Source organism: Sorex araneus, chromosome 5 (assembly GCF_027595985.1).
Source record: "Sorex araneus isolate mSorAra2 chromosome 5, mSorAra2.pri, whole genome shotgun sequence".
Taxonomy (NCBI): domain Eukaryota; kingdom Metazoa; phylum Chordata; class Mammalia; order Eulipotyphla; family Soricidae; genus Sorex; species Sorex araneus.
Genome location: NC_073306.1, coordinates 85,221,844 through 85,249,842, shown reverse-complemented (window position 1 = coordinate 85,249,842; position 27,999 = coordinate 85,221,844). Strand labels below are relative to the sequence as shown.

The following is a 27,999-nucleotide window of genomic DNA, read 5'->3' as shown; positions in this document are numbered from 1 at the left end:
AGGGAGAGTACAGCAGGTAAGGCACTGACCTCGCCTGCAACCGCCCGGGTTGACACCAGAACCACACAGAACCCCCACCTGGCAGCAGCCCCGGAGCGCAGGGTCAAGGGTAGCCCTGAACACAGACAGGTGTAGCCCCAGAGCCCCAGTAAAATAAAAACAACAATCCAACCGTCTTTTCTGACAGCTTCAAGACTTTAAAATGGTAGTTGGTGGAGTTGGAGCAATAGCACAGTGGGGCGGGCACTTCCCTCGCCCACGGCTGACCTGTGTCGAGTCCCTGGCACCACAGACGGTCCCTGAGCACTGCTGGGTGTGGCCCCAAAACCGAAAAAAATTAATCAAACACTTGGTGGGGATCAGCCTGCCTGTTATGGAGAGTCAGACCTGAGAAACCATTAGCCAGAGCACTGGGAAACCGAGCCTCACGGAGCTCATGGAGCATTGGGATACTGAGTCTCACGGAGCACTGGAATACCAAGTCTCATGGAGCACTGACATACCAAGTCTCACAGAACTCATGGAGCACTGGGATACTGAGTCTCACAGAACACTGACATACCGAGTCTCATGGAGCTCTAAGATAACGAGTCTCATGGAGCACTGGGATACTGTCTCACAGAGCACTGGGATGCCGAGTCTCACGGAGACGAGGGCAGTGTGCCTGGTGCTTCCCAGCCTACCCACCTGACCGGGGCTCCCCCGGTCCTTGGGCAGCCCACCTGCACTGGCCGTCCCCCCACCACCCTGCTCTCCTGCCGGATGCCTGTAAGGCGCCTCCTCCATCAGACCCTGGGCAGCCCGCACCGCCTGCTCCTCCCCTGCCCGCCCCCGCTGGGCCGGGAGCTCCGCCCCCCGCGCCCCCGCGGAGCTGGCGCGCAGCAGCCACGCACCTTTCGCAGACGCGCACCGTCCAGGCGGCGATGATCCAGAGCGAGATGCTGAAGACCAGCAGCACGGTGCCCGGGCAGATGGTCATGAGCGTCTTCATGACGAAGCGCGTGTTGAAGTTGATCTTGTTGAGCGCGCCGATGCTGCGCGACGAGGCGTCCGTGAAGAGCTTGCTGTGCAGCAGCATGACGCGGGCGATCAGGTAGAGGCGCAGGAACATGGGGATGGACAGGATGATGTCCACGTCGGCCTCCGCCCGCGAGGGCGTGTAGGAGAAGGCCAGGCGCGCCGTCCAGAAGAACTTGTACTCGCCGGGGATGGGGTGGATGGCACACACCAGCATCTCCAGGCTGATGTAGAGGATGCGCTCGTAGGTCATGGCGATGCGCCAGTCGTCAGCGCCGTTGTCGATCACGAACAGCTGGTGGGGGAGAGAGCCGGTGAGCGGGATGGACCTTTGGGGGCGGCGCGGCCCGGGCGGGCAGGCCCACCTCCAGCAGGGACAGCGGACAGAAGCCACGAGTGAGGGCCAGAGTGTGGGCACAGCGGGCCGGGCACTCGCGGTGCACGTGGCTGGCCCAGGCGAGAGGGAGGTGCTCCTGCGAGGGGCCATCCCTCCCTCGGGCCCCTCCAACACCCCGCACTCCCAGGAGGAAAGGCAGGACTTCCGTGCAGGGGGTTCTTGAGGCGGAGCCATGGAGCCTTGAACACAGGTTCAAACAGAACCAGGCTGGGACACGTGTGCCTGGGACCCTGTGTCTGCTTCCATGGAGAAGCCACATCAGGTCACACATGGCAGGCAGTGCCAGGCAGCTGCAGAGAAGCAAAGGGAGGGGGGCCCTGGGGCCCCACGTAGGCATCCCCTGTGCCTGCACCCCTCCCCCGAAGCACTCCTGGCCTCCCGGGCACTGCCGGAGGCGAGTGTGAAAGAACTGGTTTGCAGCGTGGTGTTTTGTCTGCTGCAGTGAACAGGACTCAGGTGCTCTGGAATTGGAGCCGCAGTGCCGGGCGTCAAGCCCCGGTTCTTCTTGTGCAGGGCGAGCCTCTTACCCCGCTCTCCCTCTAGCCCGGGGAGCTTCATGAGCTGCACAGCACAGACGCTGGGGCACGGGGCTGGGGCACGGGGCTGGGCCAACGCCTGCCCCGCCATGCTGTTGAAACTCGAAGGCAACTTTTTTTTTTTTTTTTTTTGCTTTTTGGGTCACACCTGGCGATGCACAGGGGTCACTCCTGGCTCTGCACTCAGGAATTACTCCTGGCAGTGCTCAGGGGACCATATGGGATGCAGGGATTGAACCTGGGTCGACCGTGTGCAAGGCAGGCGCCCTACCCACTGTGCTATTGCTCCAGTTCCTCAGGCAATTTCCAACCCCAACCAAAGCTTGACAACAAATTTTGGCTGGAAGTGTTGGCCATATAGAATCATCCTCTTTTGCATTGTAACTGTTCTTTTTATGGGAGGATGGGCTTCTAAGCAGTGCTCAGAGGGCCCAGGGGCCACTTCTGGCTGTAATCTTCCCACAGGGCTAGTGATTTGACACTAGTGCTGAGGATATCGAGTTGGCCTTGTGGTGCCGGGGAACACGTGACACGGAGGCTGGCACATGAGCTATGGTGCCTTAGCTAAGCCATCTCCCAGAGCCCTAGAAGATGTATTGTTATGATAAAATACACTAGAGAAAAACTGCCCTAAAGACCATTAGGGAGAGGAGACGCCTTAGAGTGGAACGCATGTATCACCCTTATGTTGTCTGTTTTCAAGGGAATCTGCTGTACGTGAACCTGCGAGATTCAGACCGTGGCAGCTCCAGAACCAGCTGTACCAAAGACCGTGTTTGTTCACTCATTCATTCATTCACCAGACGTGTGTCTGCCACAGGGCGGGGACCTGGAGGCTGCCCCAAGCTGTGTGGACACGACTCTGGAGCCCAGATGGGAGGGGACCAGTAGGCACCGGGGCAGCTGGCGGCCAAGGGATGCACCCGGGTTCTAATAAGGAGGGAGGGTGCCCGCAGAGCCAGCGGGGACAGCCCCGTCTGTCCCTCCACAGCCCGGGGTTTTTCCACCATCAATTAGAAAGACTAAGTGGCTGTTCAAAGAGTTCCCTCTGTTCCTTACTGCCACGGCCAGGCCTGGGGAGGAGGGGGCTGTGACTGCCTGGCCTGCTCTTCAAATGCAAAATGAAAGTCATCCACCCTCCCCGCCGCTTCTGGTTACTATAGCAACCGGGTTCTCTCGCCGGTCCCAGTCAGGGCCCCTTTGATTCCCTGAAGGAACTGAGATGGTCTGGATCCAGGGGAAAGGGGAGGGATGCCCGGCTGGGGGGGGGGGTGCTGGTGGCACAGCTCCCAGCTCCTGTTTCCACTCTGGGGGGTTGGGAGGGAGGGAAATGGAGTTGGCAGGGGCCAGGCCTTGGTCCCCGGCTTTCGGGGACACACTGTCTTTCTGCGGTGGAGTCTTTGGATCAAACGATACAGACGAGGGGACGGTGCTGATCCACTGCCCAGAGGGAAAGGAACGGGAAGGACCTTTCGCCAGCTGGGGGTGTCCCCTGAAGAGGGTGAGGAGGCGTTTGGGGATGGGAGAGCTGAGGTGCCGCAGTCTCGGGCTGGGGGGCAGGGCCCAGCAGCCCCCAAAGTGGTCCCCGTCGGGAGGTCAGTGCCCCCGACCTTGACCCCCAAATCCTAGCTTTCCAAGGAGCCTTGATCTCCTCTCTCTGCCTCACACGTCTCCGCTGCGGCCTTACTGTTGTCTGTCTTTTCAGCTGGAACGGGGGGAGCAGGCAGAGAAGACCTGAGCTCGGACCCACCTCGCTCTGGGAGATGTGACGGCTGGGACGGGCAGACCTCAGCCCTGGGATTCTTCTGAGGCTCCCGGGCTGGTGGCGGAGCAGCCAGGTGTGTGCTGGAGGGAGGGGACCCGCCCTAGCCACAGGCGCAGGGCCAAGTCTGCCCTGCCCCCTGGCATCTCACGGGCCCAGCCCGGCATTTAGCATTTAGTAGGTGTTGGGCAAATGTGGATCGAGTGACTCAGGAAATGCTGCTGACTGGGGGTCCTGGTGACTAAGGCCCCCAACACCCCCGGCTCAGTTTCCTCCTCTCAGGATGTGGGGAGGGAAGTTCTGCCCAAGAAACACAATTCCAGGGGCCTGTGCAGCCCCCCACCCCCAACCCGGCTGTGTGTTCTCCACACAGGCCAACACCTGTGCTATCTGCCCTCCCCTGGGCACAAAATGAGGCCCAAGACACGGTGGGCAGCCCAGCGAGGCAGGGGACACAGGGGCGGGCAGGTGGCTGCTGTGTCACACGAGAGAGGTACCGAGCAGCCCTGCTCCACCACCCGGAGGAGATTCCCACAGAAACCCATCTCTGCGGCCAAGAAGACCCACTGCTACCCCAGAGACCCCCATCCGGAGCCCAGTGTCCTCGTAAGCTCCGTGGGCAAGGCCCTGGAGCCAGTGTGACGCGAGGACCGTGAGGAGGCCCAGGCCGGAGGGGCAAGATGAGGGTGCCTGTGGCTCTGGGGAAGGCCGTGCAGCACCACTGTCCCCCCGCTGAGGAGTCCGCGCGTGACCAGGCTCTGGGATGGGCTGCGTCTGGCCTTTGAGGGCTCCTCCTACACGGCTAACGCTGGAGCCTTGGGGTCTGGAGGTCTGGGCTGCCGCCCTGCCCTGGGTTTGTCCCCTCCCGTCCCGGCTCCCCTGAGTGGGGAAGGAGGGTCCCCAGTTTTCCTGCTCCCGAGGCCAAAAGCAGCCTTCTTCCGCGTGGGGAGAGGCCCAGCCTGAAGGACGGGGCTGATGAGGGGCGGCCCTCCCTCAGCCGCTGCTCCCTGCAGCGCCCACGATCACTCTGCTCTGAGGGGCGCGGGAGCTGGGGTCTGTCAGCCCAGACCAGGGCTGAGCGGCGGGCAGCACGGGTCTCAGCGACAGCTCTTCTGCCTCGTCTTCAGGGAGCTGGTGATTAGAGCAGAAAGCCAACACCATCCACTCGACTCAAAAACAGCACAAAGCAAGGGGAAGGCGAGCTGTGCCAGCTTAGAGCTCCCACAGGCACGCAGAAGGGGATTGCTGGGAATGACGCTGGCATTGCTCCAAGGCTGGCACCATGCTCCAGTGCGGACCTGTCCAATCATCACGTCGTTCCCTTCATCTTGGTTTATTTCTGGTTTTGGTGCCACACCTGAGCATTCTCAGGGGTTGTTCCCAGCTCTGTGCTTCAGGGATTACTCCTGGCAGGGCTCGGGGGACCCTCCATGGGACAGGCTCTCTAACTGGGGCTGGCTGCATGCAAGGAAGCACCTTCCACTTTGTCCTACCTCTGAGGGCCTGACACTTCAGACACAATCTTTCATTTTGGGGAGTGCGGAGGTCACACTCGGAGGTGCTCAGGGGTTACTCCTGGCTCTGCACTGAGGAATCACTCCTGGCAGTCTCAAGGGACCATGTGGGATGCTGGAGATTGAACCCGGGTCGGCCACGTGGAAGGCAAGAGTGTACCCGTTGTCCTCTCGTTCTGGCCAACTTTACACACAATCTTGTTTGACGATTTACACCGCAATGTGAAGCAACCCAGCAGGTGAGGACACTGTGGGATATGAATATGAACCACGCCCGGATTCACATCCAGGATCCAGGGCCACGAGGAGGAGCTGATGTCCGGAGCCTGCCAGTCCGGGCATGGCAGTGCGTCAAAGGGCTGTAAGGGACTCGTGTTTCTCAACCTTGGGACTCCGAATGTGGCCACAAGCCCGGCTCTGGCCAATGGGATGCTAGAACAAATGAGTCTGCGGAAGTGGAGGGGGCCCAGTGCCTTGGACGGTGGCTACGCCTTCCCGTCACCCAGCGACAGCTGCTGGCCACGACATAGAGCCAGCCCAGCCCCACTGGCCCCGCCACCAGCAGCCCATCTCGGATGAGACTCTCCTCCAGGGCTGACACCCTCCACACCACCAGGAGTGACTGTCACTGTTTTGAGCAATGGGCCAGAGAGCTGGCCCAGTGAGGAAGGTGCGGTTTGATCTCTGGAACTGCAGACTCCCCTGAGCCCAGCCAGAGGTGATCTGAGCACAGAAGCCTGAGTACCACTGGGCATGGCTCCCCCACAAAATAAAAAAAAAAAATTGTTGCCATTAAGTTTGGGAATGTTTGTTCTACATTTGAAAAGACATATGAAGCTGGAGTTATAGCACAGCGGGGAGGGCATTTGCCTTGCACACAGCTGACCTGGGTTCAATCCCCAGCATCCCTTTGGTCCCCTGAGCACCGCCAGGGGTAATTCCTGAGTGCAGAGCCAGAAGGAACCCCTGAGCATCACCAAATGTGGACCAAAAACAAACAAACAAATAAATAGCACTCCTAACTCCTACACCAGCTTGGCAGCTGTGGTGGGTGATGGCCTCAGACCTCTCAGGTAGGTCACCCGCCACCCTCAGCCTTTCTCTGTCAGCATCTCACGCCACAGCCCTCAGTAGGCATTCCCATCCCACGCCAGTGCCCAGGGCTGGGCAGGCCAAGGACTGAGTCAGCGGGGAGAGGAAGGACCAGTCCAGGGAGAAGTCAGGGTCACAGGCCAAGTAGGCACCCCGTCCCCTCCCATGCCTGAGGCCCCGACTGCGTCACGGAGTAGCTCAGACGACTTTTAAAAGTTCTCTGGTGAACAGTGTAGTTACTTTGCAAACAACGCATCTCTCAACACATAAAGGCAAAATGACATTTAGAGGCTGGAGAGAAAAACTGCAGAAGGTGTGTGAGGTGACTCTTGTCGGCAGGGGTTGGGGGTTAATTGATGAGCTGGCAGCCAGCAAAGAGGTCAGTGTGGGCATTTCATCCTCGAATGGCCAATTAAGGGAGCTGCAGAGTCCATTTCCATTATTTATGGATTCTCTTACATTTCACTGTGGCGCTCGGAGGCCCGCTGGACCCTGTGTCCTGCTTCTGCAGAGGTCCTGTCTCCTCCAGCTCCCCGGGGCCCTCGCCAAGGGGCCACCTGGTCAGCTCCAGACAGGTGAGCTGACCGGAAGACCCTGAGAGCACCCCGAAGCTCCTCGGGGGAGCCCTCACCCTGACATGTCCCTCCGCCACACGGGCAATCTGCTTTTCCCCTTTCTCCTCTCAGGGTGGGTAGCTTGAGGCCCATTCACTGAGTCCGCAGCTTCCCCCCATCCTAATTGGAAAGGCCTCGGGCCCTCCAGCTCCTTTCTTTAAGCACAAGCTTTCATTAAAATGTTCTCAGCCCTTAGAGGACACCTGCCTAGACTTTTTTCCTGGCCAACCTGGAAAAAAAAAAACTTTCATTCTTGGGTAACTATGATATATTTTTTTTAAATCAAAGGAGAGAACATGGAAATGGCCTTTTGTGTTCTCCACTTTTCTCGCTCTGTGGGAGAACTCCTGGGAAAAGCTCCATCATTTAAAGGGGGAAATGCAGAATAAAAGCCAAGGGTGGGGGCGGGGAATAAAGATTGTCTTAAAAATCTCGTAATAATATACATATATGTACTTCAAACTCCCCTGAGGCCATATTCCGCAAACACAGCATTACTATGGGGTTTCCATGGAAACAGCATCAAAAGTCCTGTAATACCTAATTAGGTTTCCCTGTGGACAAGAACTGATTGCCAGAGATGAAATGAACTCCTGGGTTTATGGCAGAGGGTGCCATCAAATTTCCCGTCTGCAAAGTCTCCACGGATGTCGTGGGAGAAAGGGAGGGGGCAGGTGCCTCTTTAAAGGGGCCAGCAAGGAGGGGGTCATCCCGGACCCTCCGCTCCCCGCTGCCCCCACAGAGCTGGCCCTGCTCCACGCTGCCCACTCACTCCAAGGGAAGCAGCAGTGATGGCACTAGCCCTGAGCCGAGTTTCCGGGGTGCCAGGCTGGCCAGGAGAACCTGTGGAGATTTTACACCTGCAGGTCAGCGCACCTGCCCCGTCCACTCTCACGCCCAGTCCCCATCTGTGGCAGGATGGATTGGGTCTCCCTTGCGGCTTTTCTCCTGCTACAGAGCCATTTCTCTGCAGGAGGTGGCTCACGTAAGCCCCGTACAGGATGGAGGCGGATGGGCTCGGAGCTGTCCTTGCTGGCAGGGACGATCGCCCCAAGGCCAGCTTACTGGCTTCTTCCTCTACTCCAGCGGGGTGGGCCCATGACCCTCCACGGAACCCTTTAGTGGAAAACCCCTGGGAAAAAACAGGGAATTGTGGGGGGGGGCACTGGGACCACAGGGGCTCCAGGCTATATGAGATGCTGGACACGTCGGCACAGGACTCAGATCACTTCCTCTGTCCTTCCTTCCTGCCTGCCTTCCTGCCTGCCTTCCTTTCTTCCTCCCCCGTTGCTCCCTTCCTCCCTCCCTCCCTCATTTCTTCCTTCCTCCTCCCTCTCTTTCTCCCTTTCTCCCTTTCTTTCTTTCTCTCTTCTCTTTCTTTCTTTCTTTCTTTCTTTCTTTCTTTCTTTCTTTCTTTCTTTCTTTCTTTCTTTCTTTCTTTCTTTCTTTCTTTCTTCCTTCCTTCCTTTCTCTCTCTCTCTCTCTCTCTTTCTTTCTTTCTTTCTTTCTTTCTTTCTTTCTTTCTTTCTTCCTTTCTTCCTTTTTTCTTTCTTCCCTCCCTCCCTTCCTTCCTTCCTCCTCCTATCCCCCTTCCTTTCTCCCTCCCTTCTTTCCTTTCCTCTTTCCTTTTCCTTCCTTTCTTCTTTTCTCCCTCCCTTTCTTTCCTTTTCTTTCCTTCCCTTGTCCTTCTCTCCCTCCCTCCTTCCATCCTTCTTTCCTTCCATCCTTCCTTCCTCCCTTCCACGTGGACTTAGTCCCCGAGTGTCTCTGCATTAAGCTCCAGGGGCAAAACAAGACCTGACCCCGTCCTCGTGGCGTTCCATTCGATGGAACAGCTCGAATCATGGCGAGGGCTGGGAGCGGGCGTCAGGCAGGCAGGTCAGTCTCGGGCAGGGCAGCAGCTGGGCCGGGTGTCTGGGCAGGAGCCTCCGAGCGCCAGGCTGCTGACGGGGCTGAGTCACTGGGCGGTCAGTGGGAGCAGATGGACCCGATGTGGTGACCTTGGCGGCGGGGCGGGAGCGGGGCAGGGCGGGGAGCCTACCCCGGGCGGGGTCAGCAGATCTCTCTGGGTGTCACCGTGACCCAGCAGTTCAGAGTGCCTGAATGGCGGAAGTGAATTCCTCTCATCCTGTAGGGCCGACCTTCCACCCAGAGGGTGGGACTAGGGGGAGTTCAGGTTCGGGTAGTGTCCAGCTACCCCAAAGCCCAGTGACGCGCCCACTGTCTAGCGATGGCCCACAGCCTGCCATGCGGGAGGGACACTGTGCCCACTAGTAGAAGATAATGCGTGCAGCATCCCCCACCCAGCCAGGCCCCCGAAGGCTGCGGGCTCCTCCCACCTGCCCGCAGGACCCTCTGTTGGGGACAGCCCCGCCCGGGCGGGGCTCTGCTCTGTTTCCCATCTACGCCAGAGCCCACGATGTCCCAAGGAGAGTCCAGGCTTCCCCCAGGGAGGGGAGAGCAGGCGAGGGGGGCTCGGGAGGAGCGAGGGGGAAGGGGGAGCTGCAGCACCGGCCCGCCTGTGACAGCAGGGTGGGGATGGCCACCTGCACGAGGGAGGCACCAGGGCCCAGGAGAGGCTGGGCTCTGAGGCCAGTCGCTACCCACTGGGCTGTCGCTCAGCTCCGAGGCCTGGCCTTCGAGGAGACTGCGGCCAGCCCCCAGCGCCAGGTACCCGCGCAGGCAGCGCGTTAGCCTCTGCCCAGCCTGGCGGGCCGCGAGGGGAGGGTCCCCGAGGGGGAGCTGAGGCCAGCTGACCTCCAGGCGACCTCCAGCAGCCGAGGCCGGGGCTGAGGAGCAAGGCCAGGCCGCTGCGGGCGCCCGAGAGACAGTCAAGAACGCCCGGGAAAGCCGGGAGCAACCCTCACTCCTCGGGGAGCAGCCCTGGGAGCGGGCGGGCGGTTCTGATGGGGCAGAACCAGGGTCCTAGAACAAACCAGCCACACGCGCCCCTCCAGCCCCTCGGCATGCCGGAGCAGCAGGACCAAGCCTGTCCCATGTGTCCCAGCGGGACCTCACCAGACAGCAGGGACGGGAGAGCCCCACTTCCCGCCTTCACTGGGGAGCTCCGCTCAGACTGCCCAGCCTCCCTCCTCCCCACCTCTCCAGCTCCCTGGGGGGGGTGCGGCGGGCCACCATGGAGTCACTGGGCCTGAGGGAGCAGGAAGGAGAGTCAGACTCGGAGGGGAGGAGGGCAGCGGGGTGTAGGGTGGTTCACACACACACACAAAGACACACAGACACACATAGACACACACAGACACACACATAGACATACACAGACTCATATACAGACACACAGATACACACATAGACATATACACAGATACAAACAGACACACATAGGCACACACAGACACACATACAGACACACAAACACACACAGAAACGCAGACACAGGCACACACAGGGATACACACAAACATACACAGACACACACTCACACAGAAATACACACATATATACACAGACCCACACAGACACGCAAACACACAGACACACACGGATACACATGCACACACAGTCACACACACACACATACAGACACACATGCACGCACACACGCACACACACACACACACACACACAGGGCCCTGTGCGGTGCTCTCGGGACAGGTGCTGTGCTGCACGGCACAGACGGGAACTGAGGCGGGGGATAAAGGCATTTGCTCAAGGTTGATCAGGGGCGACCTGAGGCCCGAGCAGACACACCCCAAGGCCTCCAGGCCTCTGTGCCCTGGCCCCTGGGTGCTCGCTGCCTCGGGCCAGGCCGGCAGGCATTTCTGGGTCTCTGCCTACGGGCAGGTGGGGGCAGGGGGAGTGCTTCTGAGCACCCGCCGAGTCTGCGGTGAGAACGGTTTTCCTTTGCGTTGACCTCAGAACAACTCACAGGAAAGCACCGTTATCCTCTCGGGTCTCCAAGCGAGGGAGGAGCTGCAAAGACGCTGCTGTTGCTGTTGCTATGACCCTCACCCGCTCCCCCCGCCCCCACAGAAGATCTGGGAAGTCTCCCTGGAGGAGGTGGCTTTTTAGCAGCTCCTTGAAGGAGCTGGAGGGCATTTTAGTGGGCTAGGGGAAAGCCAACACCACAGCCATCACTAACGCTGGTCCTGTTCTCACTCTGCAGCTCCCCAGGCTGTTGAAAGATCCCCAGACCTCTTTATTTTTAGCTACCAAGAAACACCCTCTGAGCCCACTGTGGGAGTGGCCACAGGAACTCTGGTGTGCTGTTCTAACAGAAGCAGTAAGGGCAGGGCCCCAGAAACCTACAGTTGAGGTGGGAGCCAACCCCAAGACCCCACCCCAGCAGTAAACAAGCCGCAGAAACAGATTCAGGGTCAGCAATCCAGGTGGGCTGGATTGTTATTTTATGGGCCAAAACCAAACGGAAACTTAACACAAAGAAACGAACAAACGATTCTGTGGTTTCACCAAAGCAGTGAAAGCTGTGGGGACCCAGCCCTGGGCCAGCGGCAGCTCCTGGGGACAGAATGTGTCCCCACATGCAATCCCACCACCATAGGGCTGCAGGGCCGACCGGATGTATGTGTGGTGTCAAATGCTCCCAGAACGATGGAGTGTGGAAACCCCCAAGGTCACCCGCCGTGCCCAGAGGTCTGCAGTCTCATGCAGTCCATGCACAATGTAAACTGATCATTGAGAAGATCGTTATTGGCTAATAATTAAATGGCTAATAATTAAAAACCAAATAGAGCCAATCTGGAGACGCTGAATACACACAGCAACAGGGAAGCCTCTAACTTCGTGCAGAAACTCAGACTCTAGAACATTTTGTAGCTGTTTCCTAAACGAAGCAAGCCTATCTGTTCTAACTTAGAAAATGTTCGTGATATATTATTAAATAAGAAGAAAATGGAAGCATAATGAGTACATGTGAGCCTCTAAAAAAATAGCAAACATGAAAGTAATAAACAAAAAATGCCTGTTTGTTCACGGTGCTGCTGTCTTATTAGCCAAATTGCTAAAACCAGAACCTCGGGGAAGGTGGGGTGGGGAGACCCAGCCTTCCTCACCTATAATAAGGCCAGGGCCTGCGTTTCCTCTATAATTTGAAAATCAAATAAGGTATTTTTAAACTGCCCTGGAGAAAGCCAGTAGTCAAGAAAAAAATAAGGATGCACACAGCATGGTCATTCTTGGAGAGAAAACAATCCCTTAATGCTGCTGCTCTGGAACGTTCTATAGAGGGCTTCCGCAGGAGAAGCCCTGCCACATGGTTTCATGAGCAAAGAAAACTACTGGGTTGATTGATGGCAGGGTCCCACTCCCTGGCCGTGTCATTACCTGCTCCACAGTCCCTCCGACTAAACCTCCGTGTGAAGGCACTCAGCTCAGGACCCCTCTGTGTACACAGGTGCCCACACTGGGGTCCACCAGAGAAGGCCACCACTATCCTCAGGGATAGTGCAGGTCACCATTCCTGAGTGGAGGCCACTGTGAGGCAGCACCACTGGGCTCCGGGGCTCACAAGGGGGTCCAGGGTGCAGCCCCCACCCAGCCGGGGCTGAGGAAGCAGAAGCAAGCATGGGATGCTACAGCTGTTTCTCCAGCCCTGTCCGGCTTCAGGTACCAGCATCTGACAGAGGTCTGGTGCACACCCAGCATGACTGAGCCAAGGCCACCGCCTGGCTTGTTTTGTTTTGTTTCTTGGTTTTGGCTCTTTTGGGAAGTCACATCCGGCAGTGCTCTGCTCAATGGCTACTCCTGGCTCTGCACTCAGGAATTACTCCTGGCTGTGCACAGGTGGACCCTAGGGGATGCCAAGGACCGAACCCAGGTCAGCTGCATGCAAGGCAAACGCCCTACCCACTGTGCTATCACTCCGGCCCCGACACAGACTGTTTTAAGAGTGATGTACAAGTAACTAAAGTTGGAAGGCTAGAGGAAGTCAATCGCCTTGTTGGTGTGAGATTGTTCTCTTCTGGGCTGAGAAATAGTACAGAGGAGAAGGCACTGGCCTGGCATGCAGCAGACCCTGGTTTGATCATTGGCACCATCTGTGGTTCTCCCAAGCTCTGCCGGGAGTGACCCCCGAGCAGAGTCAAGAGTAAGCCCAGACAAAAGCAAACCAAGACAACTATCTTCTTAAGATCACACAGATTTTGCATGTGAACAACATGATCATTTGTTATGTTTTTTGTGGAAAGAGTTAATATGCTACAGGTATCAAATAAATCCATCATAGTCTAAGAACAGTCGAAGCCAAGGAAATCCAAGACAGGGGGTCAGGTGACAGACGAGAGACTTCCAACCCAGTGGACGCTCGTTGTGATGGTTCTGCATATTAAAATCTTTCCTCCTACGCCAGGGTCGGTTGCAGTTTCCATGGCAACCCCAAGAAACACCCAAGGACAGTCAGCAGCTGGTTACACCTTGATTCTGGGAAACCACCCCAGAATCTCCCAGAAAATCATGACTATTCCAGGCCTAATTAATTTGCCCTGTCCTTACACTATGTGGCCTAGCGGTGTGGGTGTGGCACTGTGCCCCTCTCTCTGGGGTGTGCCCCACGCTGGCATGACCCCGCCTGCACGCCGATTCCTGAGCACATGCCAGGCTTCAGCAAACGTTTTTCATCTTTATTTCTCTGCTCATGCTTGAGTCCTTTCTGGTGTGGATCACGCAGCTCTATTGGCCGGGCCCTGACTGGCTCCTCTGGGGACACTGAGGCGCCAAGCAGGAGGCCTGAGCGGGTCCAGCAGAACAGAGCCCCACCCCCCCGGGACTCCTGCTTTATCGGCTCCCTCTGCACACCTCGGCCAGGGGCCACAGGCTGAGAGGCAGTGTCCAGGCGCCCTGTAACCACCCTTCAGAGGGCCAACACCCCCTCCCCCTGGGCCAGCACCCATCTCCCCCTGACCCAGTACCCCCATCTGTGCCCTGGGCTAGTACCCCCATCTCCCCCTACCTCCCCCCTGACCCAACACTCCATCTCAGCCCCTGACCAGCACCCCCACCTCCCCCTGCACCCAGCCCCAAGGCCACCCTCCTCCCTGCAGGCAGAGCTGGCTACTTGCTGGCTGGGCCTTAAGCTCGAGAGGACCCAGGGTTGACGGGGTGGGAGGTGGGGCTTGAGCTCAGAACAGAGGAGACACAAGCATTCTTGGGGAACAGGGAGTGAGGGGAGTGAGCCCTGGGCACTGGGAGCTGGGCTGCCCTGCGGAGGCCGGCCTGGCCCCCTGGACATCAGCAGGGCCCGTGTGGAGCCCTTTCTGACACCCTGGGGCGGGTAGACTCGGCTGTTGTACTGTCTGGGCGAGTCCGAGGTCAGGCCTATCATCACATCACCACCTGGCCCAGGCTTCCCCGGGCTCTGGGCAGTAAGAAGCCATGACAAGGGACCCGAGTGGCATCTGGGGGAAGGTCTCTTGGCACCTTCTGTTCCTCTGAGAAGGGAACATCTGCTTTGAAATAAGCGCAGGGCCTGAGCCACGGTGCAGCGGGGAGGGCCCTTGCCTGCGGCACTGGCCTGGGGCGATCCCTGCCATCCTGTATGATTCCCGAGGCACGGCCAGGAGTGACCCCTGAGCACCAACAGGTTGGGCCCAAAAGCCAAAATAATAATAATAAAACAAACACAGTTTCTCAGACTTCTTAGAGCAGGACTCATTTGGGCTTTTTTGTTTGTTTTTTAACCACACCCAGCGGTGCTCAGGGATCAGTCCTGGCAGCCTTGGGAGACCACAGGGGTGCTGGGGATTGAACCAGGGGTGACCAAGTGCAAGGCCAGCAACCTGCTCGCTGCTCTCTCTCTCTCTCTCTCTCTCTCTCTCTCTCTCTCTCTCTCTCTCTCTCTCTCTCTTCACTCGCTTGCTCGCTCGCTCGGTCTCACTCTCTCGCTCTCTCTCCCTAAAACTGTACCCCTAAATAATTAAGTTGGTCAACTCTATGTTGTGCAAATTTATCAGGTTTTCAAAACATTTGCTCTAAGTAGAGGTTAGGGCTGGCAGCCTTTCTGCGGCGGGCCCCTTCCACAGCTGCCCCCTGTGGCGGGTGGGTGGCACACGGGAGCTTCTGCTGCCCCCATCGGCAGGAACTGCGCTTGCCTGAGCTCGGCACACTGGCCAGGAGACAGCTGTGCTAGACTGACAGGGACTCTGAGGATCGGGCTGGCGGGGTCTGCAAGGAGCCCGCAGGCTTCCCGGAAGGCCGTCTCTCCCCACTCCTGAGAAGACCCTCGAGGGAGCACAGATCACCGAGACTGCTCTCCAGCTCTCCCACCCCGGCCAGGCTGGGGACACAGGACGGAGATGCTGCTTCTCTCCTCCAGCACGGATCCCCAAGACCTGAGCCCCCCAAAGCAGCCAACCCCTCGAACACCAGCACCTCATCCGGACGCTTCACTGGTATCCCTCTGCAGGGACCCCGGGATTAAGACAACCAGGGGAAAATCCAAGCTGGGGTGGCAGGTGACCCCCTGAGTCCTGACCAGGGAGGATGAACCAGTGAGGGCTCATCCCTGAGGGTTGGGGTGGGGGGAGAACTCGCTAGCCTGAAGGTGAAAAGGCGGGTGCGTGCTGCAGAAACACAGACAGGAAGACGGGCGCGGGCATTGGAACTGGGTGTTGCCGGGCACTTGTGTCCCTCCACGCCCCTGTCTCTGCCCTGCTCCTCGAGTCACTGCATCACCCAGTGGATTCAACGCCCTTCAACCAGCAGCAGGAGTTGCCCAGCCCGAAAGTGCAGCTGCCCGCAGGAGCCAATGTTTGAAAGTTTGAAGGAAAGGCAACAGGGTTCTGTCCCCCACCTAGTGTGAACCCTCGTCCAGGGACTTCTCAATCATCCCACTCCGGCCCCCCCCACACCCCCACACCTGGTGATGGAACCAGCACGGGAACAGCAGAAGGGTGAGCTGCGGCGGGCACGGCCTGAGCTCTGGAGCCCCCTTGCTTATTCCCATCCGGCTGGTCCCGAGAGCTGTAACCAGAGCAGAGGTGGCAGAGATGGGCGAGAGACAGGGACAGAGCAGGCCCGCACCCTGCCTTCTGCACCCTTTTCACATTGCACCCCTGTGTCCAGCCCTCCCAGCACCCCAGGGAGGTCTGGCACCTTCCAGTCCCTCAGTGTCCCCGAACTCAGGCAAGTTCCTCTGCACACAGTCACCCGTCAGCAGATCTTGGGTGAGTTCTGGATGCTCTTTCTAGCCACAGGTTTTTACAACCAGATTCAGGGAGTGTCCTGGGAGCTGTCCCCGGTTCTGCTCTAAGAGCAGGACGCCCTGGCCACATCGTCCCACCCAGGAACCTCCTGTGAACAGCCAGAAACCAGAGCAGTCCAAAGGCAAACAAGCTGTGATGAATCATGCACCAAGTGAGGTGTCAGACATGCAAAGTAGGGGATGAGATGCAGGAGAGGTGCAGCACCTCTGCAGTTAACAATCATGCAGCTAACAGCCCTGCAGCTAACAGCCCTGCAGCTGACAGCCATGCAGCTAACAGTCCTGTAGCTGACAGCCATGCAGCTAACAGTCCTGTAGCTGACAGCCATGCAGCTAACAGCCCTGCAGTTAACAACCATGCAGCTAACAGCCCTGCAGTTAACAACCATGCAGCTAACAGCCATGCAGCTAACAGCCCTGCAGCTAACAACCATGCAGCTAACAGCCCTGCAGCTGACAGCCATGCAGCTAACAGCCCTGCAGCTGACAACCATGCAGCTAACAGCCCTGCAGCTAACAACCATGCAGCTGACAGCCCTGCAGCTAACAGCCCTGCAGCTGACAGCCATGCAGCTAACAGTCCTGTAGCTGACAGCCATGCAGCTAACAGTCCTGTAGCTGACAGCCATGCAGCTAACAGCCCTGCAGCTGACAGCCATGCAGCTAACAGCCCTGAAGCTGACAGCCATGCAGCTAACAGTCCTGTAGCTGACAGCCATGCAGCTAACAGCCCTGCAGTTAACAGCCCTGCAGCTAACAGCCCTGCAGTTAACAACCATGCAGCTAACAGCCCTGCAGTTAACAACCATGCAGCTAACAGCCATGCAGCTAACAGTCCTGTAGCTGACAGCTATGCAGCTAACAGCCCTGCAGCTGACAGCCATGCAGCTAACAGCCCTGCAGCTGACAGCCATGCAGCTAACAGCCATGCAGCTAACAGTCCTTTAGCTGACAGCTATGCAGCTAACAGCCCTTGCAGCTAATGACCATGTAGCTAATAGCCCTGCAGCTAACAACCATGCAGCTAACAGCTCTGTAGCTAACCACTATGCAACTAACAGCCCTGCAGCTAACAGATCTGTGGTTCACAACCATGCAGCTAACAGCTCAGCAGCTAACAACTATGCAGCTAACAGCTCTGCAGCAACTGCTGGCTCATCCACCCATGGCAGGGCCTAGGACCCGTAATGCCATCCCTGTCCCCTACCACAGTTAGGGATCCCCAGACGTCTGCTCCTCAGTGAAAGGCAGACACTGAGTCCCACAGCTGAACGTTACAACATTGGGGGTAAGCAGGGGACCTGGGAAGAGAAAAATAGCTAATGAGGGTGACACCCCCAAAGCAGGCTACAGCTAAAGCCTGCAGGCTGGACAATGTCAGAGAAGAGTTAGCACTCATGAAGCTGTAAGTGCAAACTTTAAATTCTCAACATAGCAGTGAAACAACTGGGAATAGTGGCTGGAGAGCTAGTGCAGAGGGAAGGCACTCTCCTTGCGTGCAGCCTCCCTGGGCCTGATCCCCAGCACCACACGGAGGCCTTCTCTCCCGGCCCCACCTGAGCCCTGAACCCCACAGGCACGGCCCCCCACCTGCCCACATACACAGGCGGAGCTCAGGGACCACGGCCAGCACTGCTAGGGGCATGTGGGAGCCGTCTCTGAGGCCCTAAAAATACTGTCAATAAAGAAAGAACCACAGATCAATATTAAATCTTGCAGCACAGTCAAGATGCTGGGCATGATTACCCAAGGACTGGACATATATAAAGAGCAAAAATAGAACCACGACGCCTACAGCAAAATACACAGGCGATAGCAGAGCACTGTTTGCTGGCAGAGCCAAGGGCTGGGGGCCTCCGCTCCTCAGGCCAGCGCAAAGATGTGGCGCTAAGACCTGGCCGCCCGGGCCCAGGCCCAGCACTGGGGGCGATGGGGGGACCGCAGGCCTCGCAGGACTCCAGGAAGCACCCGGCTCCGTGCTCAGCTCCCGTCCTGCCCCGTCTGTATCCTAGGAGATGCAGACCCAGACTGAAGGCAAGCTCTCCTTTGGTGCAGTGAGTGAGACCAGGCGTCTCCTGGGGGGCCGGGGAGTCTCCCCTGCAGCCCCCTCCCGTGTGATACCCCGCCCGCCTTCTTCCACCGCCCTGGCACCCTTTGTGCATGTGATACCCCGCCCCCCTCCACCCTGAATCTTCTCCCTCTCGCTCTCTGACAAGTCAGCACCTGTGTGTTCTCCCAATCACCTGGTGGGTCGAGCCTTCCTGTGCCACTTTCCAGAGCTATCACCTTCTCCACCTCCACTGATCTGGCTGCCCCGGTCTGTTTGGGGGGCTGGAAGCTGCCGGAGGAGAGAACTCACACCTGTTTCTAGCTCTTTCACCCCCCAGAGCTCTTCCCTGGCTATCAGGTGCTTAAGAAACATCTGATAAGGGGCCAGAGAGAAAGCACAGTGGGCGCAATCCCTGGCACCACATGGGCCCCCGGAGCACCGCCGGGAGTGGCCCCTGAGCACAGGCCAGGAGTCCGCCCTGAGCACTGCCAAATGTAACCCAAAACCAAAAGCAACAAGCAAACGAAGAAACATCTGACCAATGAAAAAGTAACACACAGGTCTGGAGGACCCCACACCCGGCAAAGGGGACCCCAGGCCTGGCAAAGGGGACTCCACTCCTTTGCTGCCACAACCTTGTGGCTGGCCACCTTCAGTGCCTCCCGAGGAGCTGGGCCCTCTGGTGGGTGAGGGGCACAGAGCAGGGAACAGGCCTGGACCACGTGTCTCTCCATTGCCCTTTTGGTCTCCCTTTAAAGGGCGCGTCACTCCCCTAGGTCAAGGCCCACAGGAGCCAGTGCCAGGGCTGCAGGGGGGTAGGAAGCAGTCAGGGGGCTCTGGGAGGAAGAAGGAAGGGTGTGTGGGGTGGGGATAACCAGGCTCTTCTCTCCTGTCAGCTCCAGCTGAGTAGAGGTTCTCGCCTAGAGGTCTCTGGGGGAATTCTAGGAAGACACTGGACTCATCTAGAAAGAACGCTGGGGTGGGCTCTCACGTCTACTCTGGCTCCAGCTCCGATGCCGGATGCTCGTTGCCTCTAAGGATGCAGGGATGTTCCTACAGGCTCCTTCCACCCACACCCGTGGCCTTGGTGCATGCAAGTTCCCTCCACTCAGGACAAGCATCATTCTCCCTGACTCGTGGCCAGGGCTGAGCCCTACCCCTGGACAGCTCCCTGGGCCACCTTGGCTCACAGCAGCCAGGAAAGGGGACCAGTGGGACCCTGGGAGAAAGTGACATCCCAGCACCAGGACATCAGGGGCCCTGTCCAGGGGGATCCCTGGGCTCTAGGGCACTGCTTCCCCTCACAAAAAAGAAAAAAGAATCCAGGCGTGAGGTCCTGGCTCCGTGACTGGGGGAGGCCCCTCCTGGCTCTGGCTGCTTCTGAATGGGGCACCACAGAGCCAGCCCTGAGGGTCTCGGAGCACAGAGCCCCACTTGCAAGGTGAACCTTCGGGGTGGTGGAAGTTGTGTGCAATTTGCTCCTGGTCAGAGAGAGCTGGTCACACTGCAGAAGGCATGTGGGCTCAGCGACGTGGGCTGGAAGCCTCTAGAACATCTTGTTAACTCAGAACTGTGGCACATATGGGGGACGGAGGGAGACCTGCAATGCGAGAGGCAGCACGGTACCCCAAAAGTGGGGATGGGGTGAGCTCCGCCTCCTGGAGTGCAGGGTCACTGACCAGTGGGGAAGGACACTCAGCAGGAGTGGCCAGGGCTGAGGTGGGAGAGGCAGCAGCCCCGTGCAGCTGTGAAGGGGGTGGAGTCAGCCTCCGGGGAGCCCTCCCTGTGGGGCGGAGGCAGGGAACACCAGGACAGGGAGGAGCTGCGGGGGTGCTCCGGACAGGCACAAGCCCAGCCTGTGAGTGGACGCTCCCCAGCAGCTGAGGGGCCAGGACAGCGGCTGTCCTGCTGTCCCCAGGAGACCCAGCAGGGAGTGGGGAGGCGACTCAGGCTGCAAAGGTGCTTCTACGTCGAAAGCAGCTCAGCAGCGGGAGGGCCAGAGCTCAGGGGCCCTGGAGAGCCCCCAGGCGCCCTTCCAGGCCTCTGCCCTGGCTCGGTTTCACCCCTCCCCATGCCCACAGCTCCTCGAGAGGGGCCTGTCTTCCCTGCAGACGACCCCTCTCCTCCGTGTTCTGGTGGGCCCAGCCCAGCCTGGCCCAGAGCTGACACAGCAAACACAAGAAACATTCCCCGATGTTTCAGGCGACTTCTAAGGGATGCAAAGGTAGTGCCCAGCCAGAGAGACAGTACAGCAGGGAAGGTGCTTGTCCTGCGCGTGACCAAGCCACGGTCAATCCCTGAGCACCACCACCAGGTCTGGTTCAAAACAGCCAAGAGAGAAAGCGCTGGAGTGTGGACGGCCCAGGCCACAGGCCACCTGCCTGTGAAGGTACACTGGTTGCAAGTGTGGTTTGGGGGAGAAGTCCAGGGTAGAACAGCAGGTCTGAGAGCGCGGTGGGGTTTACAGAGCCCTAATAGAAAGACCGTAAGGAGATAACTCACACAAGAAATGCAAATAAGCAATAAGCATGGGAAGTAAGAGGATTCGAGCTCCACAGGAGGCACAGAACTGCAAAGGTGGTCTGAGAGAGAGAGAGAGAGAGAGAGAGAGAGAGAGAGAGACGGGGAGCCCCAGCAGAGGAACCACCTCACCCCACTCAGCCCGGCCGCCAGCCCTAGGACCCAGGTGTCCCAGGGGCGCCTGTCAATCACAAGCAGGAAATGAAAGCCCCCAGAGGACAGGGCCAAGCATTTTTGATTGCCCGGCTGGCTTTTGTGATGAATAAAAGGGTTTTTGAAATGAAAGTTGGTGGAATCGAAACAATACTCAAACAGGAAATGAAAAAGGCATTTAGGAGCTTTAGGAGCCTGCCAGGCCAGAGTGTCCAGAAGCGAGGAGCACTCTGGTCCACTTCCTGAGACGCCCGGCACATGCTGTGACCTAGGAAAACAGGCCCTGGGATGTGTCCCCCACTCCTACAGGGATCAGTCCCTGGCTAACTCAACCTGTTCCTTCCTCCCCGGGGGGCAGAGACTGACCCGGGCTCTATCCTGCCCAGGGCAAAGCCATCCTGATTCCCGAGGCCATCAAAATGGGAGAAGTAATGTGCATTTTGGGGTGAGGCAGGGCAGTCACTGGCTCTTCCACTGGCCAGTTGGTACTCCTGCTCTCGTTAGTGAATCTCAGGGACTCGGTTTTCTGGGGATGCAATCCCGCCGCCCACAGGGAAAAGAGATAATATAAATATTCCTTAGCATGAGTCTCCAATCACAGACTCCTCATCCGAAAGGAGAGTCTGCAGAGCAGAGCTGTCGTCCCCTCTCCGGCTCTAGGGCCACCTGCAAGTCACGGCCTGCAGCCGCGCTCACGCTGACTTGGTGACACTCCCCATGTGAGCGCCGGGTAGCCCCAGACAGCAGGAATCACGCCTCTGGGTCCTTTATTGTAGCCTCTGTGCCTGCAATAGCATCAACACCCTTCAAGTGTTTTTTCTGACTAGGTCCCAGAAAGATGGGCCGGTGGCTCTGTATGCAGGAGACCCGGGCATGACCCAGAGCACCCCAGGGGCAGCGCCCAGTAAGGGCCAAAAGTGGGCCCTGAGCACCACAGCTGTGGCCCAAGAACAGGAAAAAATATTATTTAAATAAATAATAAAGTCTTGGAAAATGGGGGAAGAAACAGTGCAGGGGTGCGCTAGACCCTCAGGGGCTAGTGGTCTCGGGGGCAGGTGCCTGGACGTCTCAGGGCGTGGACCGGAAGCTCAGCAGCCAGAGCAAGTGTCTCACTCCTGTGTGCTCCGGCCATTCCCTTCCCTGGCTCTAGAATGTTCCCTCTCCAGCACGCTGGCACTCTGGGCCCCACCAGAGCGGACCCATGGCAAGGCCAGCTTTTCCGCTGCGCCTCTCTGTGACTCACAGCTCTGGGAGTCCTGGAAAATGAATGAGGTGAGGGGGGCATTGTGCAGAAATTCTTTCTCTAATGCTCTAATGCCAGACTCCCCAGCGATGCCTTTTATTGGTTTGGTTTGGGGGCCATACCTGGTGGTACTCGGGGGTAACTCCGGGCTTTGCACCCAGGAATCACTCCTGGCGGTACTCAGGGACCAGGTGGGATGCTGAGGGTTGAACCCGGGGTGGCTGCATGCAAGGCGAGTGCCCTACCCGCTGGACTATCTCTCTGGCCCCCGGCGACGCCTCTTAGAGGGAACCCATGTGTTTCAGACTCCAGCTCTGAGCTGTCCCGGTCAGGGTGGCAGTGGGCTGCAGCCTCCGGCCTCCTCTCGAGATTCGGGGACGACCGGGAGTGGGGAACCCTCAGCCCACACATCTGAGATTCTGATGGCAAACCCCAAGTTCCCAGTTGTGACTAAAGTGAACTTTTCATCTAGCCAAATGGGACAAGGTCTTTTAATTCCACACTAAAGGTTCAATGAGCCCTGGCAGCTCCCCAGATACCCTGGAGTCTTTTTTTTTCCCCCTGTTCTTTTCGTTCCCTGATCATTACGGGGCAATCTCTCTGCAGCTCCCGGTGAGTCCATTCACGCGCAGGGAACAGATCAATGGGAAGGCGCCGTCCTGGACACTGTGCCAGGGGCTACACAGCCTGCACGGCCCCGTACCCCAGGGCCCCCCACACCTGCAGAAAGAACAGAGCATCCTGCACCCCCTCCCAGCCTGGTGGAAGAGCTGCCAAAAGTGCTTTGTTACAGTCTGAGAACAAAGTTGCCTTCCCTGAGAGGCCGGTCTCCTTCGAACAACTGCATCTTAGCCGTTTATGTTTTCTTCTTTTATTTATTTATTTATTTATTTATCTATCTATCTATCTATTTATTTATTTTTGCTTTGGGGCCATACCTGGCAGTGCTCGGGGTTTACTCCTAACTCTGTGCTCAGGATTTTGGTCCTGACAGTGTTCAGGGGACCGTGTGGGTTGCCGGGGATTGCACCCAGGTGGGCAAGGCAAGTGCTCTGCCCCTGTGCCCCAGCTCCCCGGATTCATTGTTTTCTAAGTGCACTTGCTTGATAGAGGGACTGTGAAAATCCAGGGAGAGAAAAGAAGAGATGCTGGGGTCACAAGCCCGGGACTGCTGGCCAACAGCCACAGAACCTGGGGGTTCCTGAGAACTAATACGCCAAGTGCAATTCAGGTGTGAGAAACTCCACCCAACACCTGCCCAGCACTCACCAGTTGCAGGAACACTCCCCGCCTGGTGCTCCAGCACTCCTGGGTGCAGGGGCAGCCAACGAGAAGGGACCACGTCCCGGGGAACAGAACCACTCAACACCCACTCTCTAGCTCCCTGCTTCTCTGGCGATTGGCGCCTCCTGTGTGCTGGGGGTGCGGTGACAGGGGTGCAGGCTCCCAGCAGCCTGAGAGACAGCAGCTGCCCCTGAAGCTCGTGGCCAGTGCCCGGTGGGCCTTGCTCCTCAGGAAGGCCCTGACCTGACTCTGGGTAACAGAGAGAGACTGAGGCCGAGAGGGAGACGTGGCGAGTCCCCGGCAGCCAACAGAGGTGGAGCTGGGATCTGCAGCCCAGACTGCCCTGGGGAAGCGTGGAGACCCAGGCCAGGCTGTGACTGCAGCACCACACAGCCGCCTTGGGGGGCTGGCGCCAGTGCAAAGCCCTGGAGGGTGAGACAGGACCACCTTCCCAAGATCACACTCAGGAGAATGACCTGCCACATCTGTAGCTGAGAGCAAGAGACAGAGCCCCCTCCACCCCGTCTGGAATACCCAGCGTGAAAGGAAGGCTGAGGTCGGGGCAAGGAAGCGCAGGACACCGGAGTTTGCACATTGGCCGTCTGCTGCCTGGGACGTCTGGGGCCCCCGTGGGAGGAGCCCAGGGATCCTAGTGGGTGTCCCTGCTTGTCACTGGGAAGCTCCATCCTGCTAACTCCTGCAGCCTTTTCCAGGACGGTTCTGGCCACTGCCAGGGGAGCTGGAGAGGCCCTTTCCCCTGGGCAGGGCCTGGGGGCTCAGGCCTCTCCCACAGCTCCCTTTGCGGGGGACAGAGCTCTCTCCCTCGCCTGCCTCTGCGCCAGCTGTGCCGGCGGGGCTGGGGGCTCTGCCCAGGCCCTGAGACCCTGCGAAGCTGCACAGAAGTGCCCCAGGTCCCCCCAAAAGTCCAGTGCTCTCCTTCCCTTCCCAGTGCCTCCCCTAGACATTTCCAACTGGGAACAAGGAGGGCCGCTCCGACCACCAGCATGGTGAGCTGGCGTGTCCAGTCAGTCCTGAGGGACCACGAACATCCTGCCTGGGCCTGGGCTGTTTGTGAGGGTCCGCAGCCTGGAGCAGGTGTGTCAGCAGGGACAGCCAGGGCGTAGGTGACAGCCCACACCTGTCATGCCACTTCCAGTGTGGCCCTGATGTGCCATAGGTGTGCGCACACACATACACACACGTGTGTGCACACACATACATGTGCACACACATGCAGACACATGCACACTCATGCAAACATGCTTGCACAGATGCAAACACATGCACATTCTCACATGTGTACACATGCGCATGTTCATGCACACACCAGCACACAGGTGACACCTGCACATGAACACATGCATGCACATTCACACATGCACACACACACACACACACACATGCACACACACACACACACACACATGCACAGCGGCATCTGCCTGCCAGAGATGGGAACTTTTCTGCCAATGAAGCCGGCTTCCCTGCCCCTCACACGATCACGCACTTAGACAGACAGACAGACAGAATAGCCTCCTCTGAGTGCACATCTGCCACTTAGAGAGCGGGCGCACTGCGTCCTGTTTCGTAAGGGTTCCACTAAGCGGAGGCGGGAAGCCAGCCAGGGGGAGGCAGCCCAGGGACAGTGCACAGCTGTCCCCTCAGCTGGTGGATTCGCCACAGCTGCCGACAACCTGGGCCAACATCCAGCCAGTGAGCTGGAGCCAGTGAGGGGGTGGGGGGATGCACCGCCCAGGCAGCTGTTTGCTCCTCTCCAGAGAGCCTCTGGGGCCGGCAGACACGGCTCTAAGTGGTGGCACACATGCCTGATAACTCCAGGCCCCGAGTTTGCTTCAAAGGCCCCGCGGTCACCCGCACCCTCCCAGCATCAGCTGACTGAGCCTGAGAGCATCAGGCCTGCACTGGTCCCAGACCCAGCACCCGGGACCCCTTGTAAGGGCCTGCCCCACCTGGGGCACTCACCCTCTCCGGGCACTTCCCTTCGGGGCCTTTGCAGCCCCTCTGCTGGGAGGTGCCTCACTCTTGGTTTGGGGCCACCCCCCATGGTGCTCAGCAGCTACTCTCTGGGGGCAAGTTTGGGGGAGTGGTCCTCCCTTCAGCCCCTCCTCCCTTTTCCTTGTTCCCTTGGTTTGGTGGTTTTTTTCTCTTTTTCCAGAGGCCACATCAGCAGTGCTGGGGGACGCTGAGGTGTCAGGGATGGAGCAGGGCTCCCACATACAGACCCTGGGCTCGGACCCTGACCCTGAAGCCTTCACCATGGTCCCCACCTTGGAGGCTTACAGGCCACCCCAGCCTCTACAACCCAGATTCTAAGTCACTCTCAGTTCCCTTCACCCCACTCCTGCAGGGCTGCCCGGCCCCCACCCAGCCAGGAATATCTGAAAAGTGCGCCCACCCCAGGAGCCTGTTCTCAAGGGCCGACAGGAGACTCCAGACACAGGCACCGGTGTGAACCCGAGAGGCGAAGCCCAGTCGGACTTCACTTGTGCTTAGAGCTCAGGACAGCTTTCCCCACCTGGACGCAGCTCACCTGCTGGGTTCCTCATGCCACCATAGTGTCCCTCTCGCTCCCTCCCTACACCAGGGAGCAGGCTGCAGGGATCAAAGAAGAAGCCACTCGCCTTGCACGTGGCAAACCCCGTTCGATTCCCGGCACCAAATAGGATCCCTTGAGTCCTGCCAGGAGTGACCCCTGAGTGCAGAGCCAGGAGTGAGCCTCAAGCACCATTGGCTGCGCCCCCAAAACAAAAACCAATCCAAAACACAAACCCCAGGCCCAGGGACATGCTTTCAGCTCCCAGCCTCACACTGAGGGGTCTGTGTTTGCCAGGGGACTCTGATCCACAGTGCTGGAGAAGCCAGCGGGGCCCAAGGTGCCAGCAGGACTCTGCACTGAAAGAACAAATTCTTTGGATACAGAGCACATCCTGAACTCTCACACGAGCTAGATAAGGACGAGCGTTGCCCACCTTCTGTCGGAAGAAAGGTCAGCAAGGGCCTCCCTACCTCATCTAACCTACTTCAGGTGGTCACCTTCCAGAGTCAGTGGCCATTGGGCCTCTGAGGAAGAGGACATGGGCTCACCTTGATGCTCACTGTGGTAAGGAGGGGCCTGAGGCAGCCCCCTGAGCTTGTCTGCACCTGGCCATGGACCCTTCTGCCCAACTCTCGTGGCCAGTTCCATGATGCTCTTGTGTGAGCACTGCGAACCCATTAGACAGAGGGAACCCAGAGCCTGAAAGATCGAGATTTGCTTACGGTTCCCCAGGGCTGAGACACAAACTCTGGATGTGAATCTAGAATGCTCCATGCTCAGCACCATGGTCCGATGACTTGTCATAAAGCCCCCGCGGGTGTGTCAGTCATCCTTGACTTAACACACAGCTTGCATGACTCAATCCACATTCCACACCAACACACACCAGCCACAAAGACACAGAGAACGGCAGGTGCCCAGGAGGAGCTGGGCAGGGGAGGGGTTAGAGGCGCAGGGGTGAGTCCCCGGTCAGCCCCATCACCTTCCCCACTGCTGCACAACCTCCAGCTTCCAGTAGCCCCGAGGTCCCAGAGCAAGTGATAGAGGACTCGTCCACTCCCCACAGCGGCCGCCCGAGGGCTCCCACTAAATTAGAATGTCGTACCAGTCTGGGAACTAAATTTATCCTGAAAGGACACTGGATCAGAATGTTCTCGGCGACAAGCGCTCCTGCCCCTCATTGTCCTCCTCTGTCTGTTCCCAGAACCTGGCAGTGTCGACTGTAAGGCTCAGCCCTGTTAATTCAGCTCGAAAGTCACACACACACACACACACACACACACACACACACACACACACACACACACACACACACAGGCCCACAGCAACAGACAGCCTGACTTGATTCAGCGCAGAAAGGCAGAAGAGAGGGAAGTGGGAGTCAGTGACCGAAGGACTGGGTAACTTGGGCGATGCTGGTAAGAAGCCAGGAAAAGGACAGGCCTGGCAGGGCGGCTGCCGGTCATCATGCCTGAGACGGACGGACAGACAGGGACAGATAGGAGAGAAAGAGACGTGGAGAGAGACAGAGGCAAGAGAGGGAGAGAGCTGGGGTAGACAGAGACAGCAGAGAGAGAGGTTGAGGGAGGGAGGGAGGGAGGGAGAGAGAGAGAGAGAGAGAGAGAGAGAGAGAGAGGAGATCAAGCGAGACAGCAAGAAAGGAGTCCCTGAAGGCTCACCCAGGCAGCTCATCTGTCCCCTCTGGTTTTGCTCCCTCTGCACCTCCCCAGCTTACAGCAGCAGACCAAGAAGCGCTGCAGCCCTGGACAGTGGCAGGCCGGGGGACAGTTCCTGGCCCATGCGGTGGCCTGCATGGACCTGAGGACTGATGCAGCCTCTGTGGAGGATCAGATTGTGTCCCGGGCCAGGAGGTGGTGCAGCTCCGTGCCTGGGGACAGGCTGGGTGGGGGTGAGGGCGCATTTGTGGGAGGAGGGTGGGGGCGCCAGTAGAGCACATCCATAAGGCCCAGAGGCCACTGCAATGCTCAGCGCAGGGTCCTGCTAAATGCCTCCCAGAACCCAGCTGGACACACGGGCCGTGGCACTCCCCGGGCTCCTGTTCCATTGCCCTCACAGACCTGG

At 58.3% G+C, this 27,999-nt stretch overlaps 1 protein-coding gene across 1 annotated transcript in view; it reads right to left on the bottom strand.

Annotated features, from left to right (window-relative positions):
* KCNN3 (potassium calcium-activated channel subfamily N member 3) overlaps positions 1-27,999 on the bottom strand; it is a 155,206-nt gene that overhangs the window by 66,675 nt on the left and 60,532 nt on the right. The window contains exon 3 of the mRNA XM_004619265.2: positions 894-1,312. Within this exon, the coding sequence (XP_004619322.1) occupies positions 894-1,312 (419 nt within the window). The remainder of the gene's footprint in view (positions 1-893; positions 1,313-27,999) is intronic.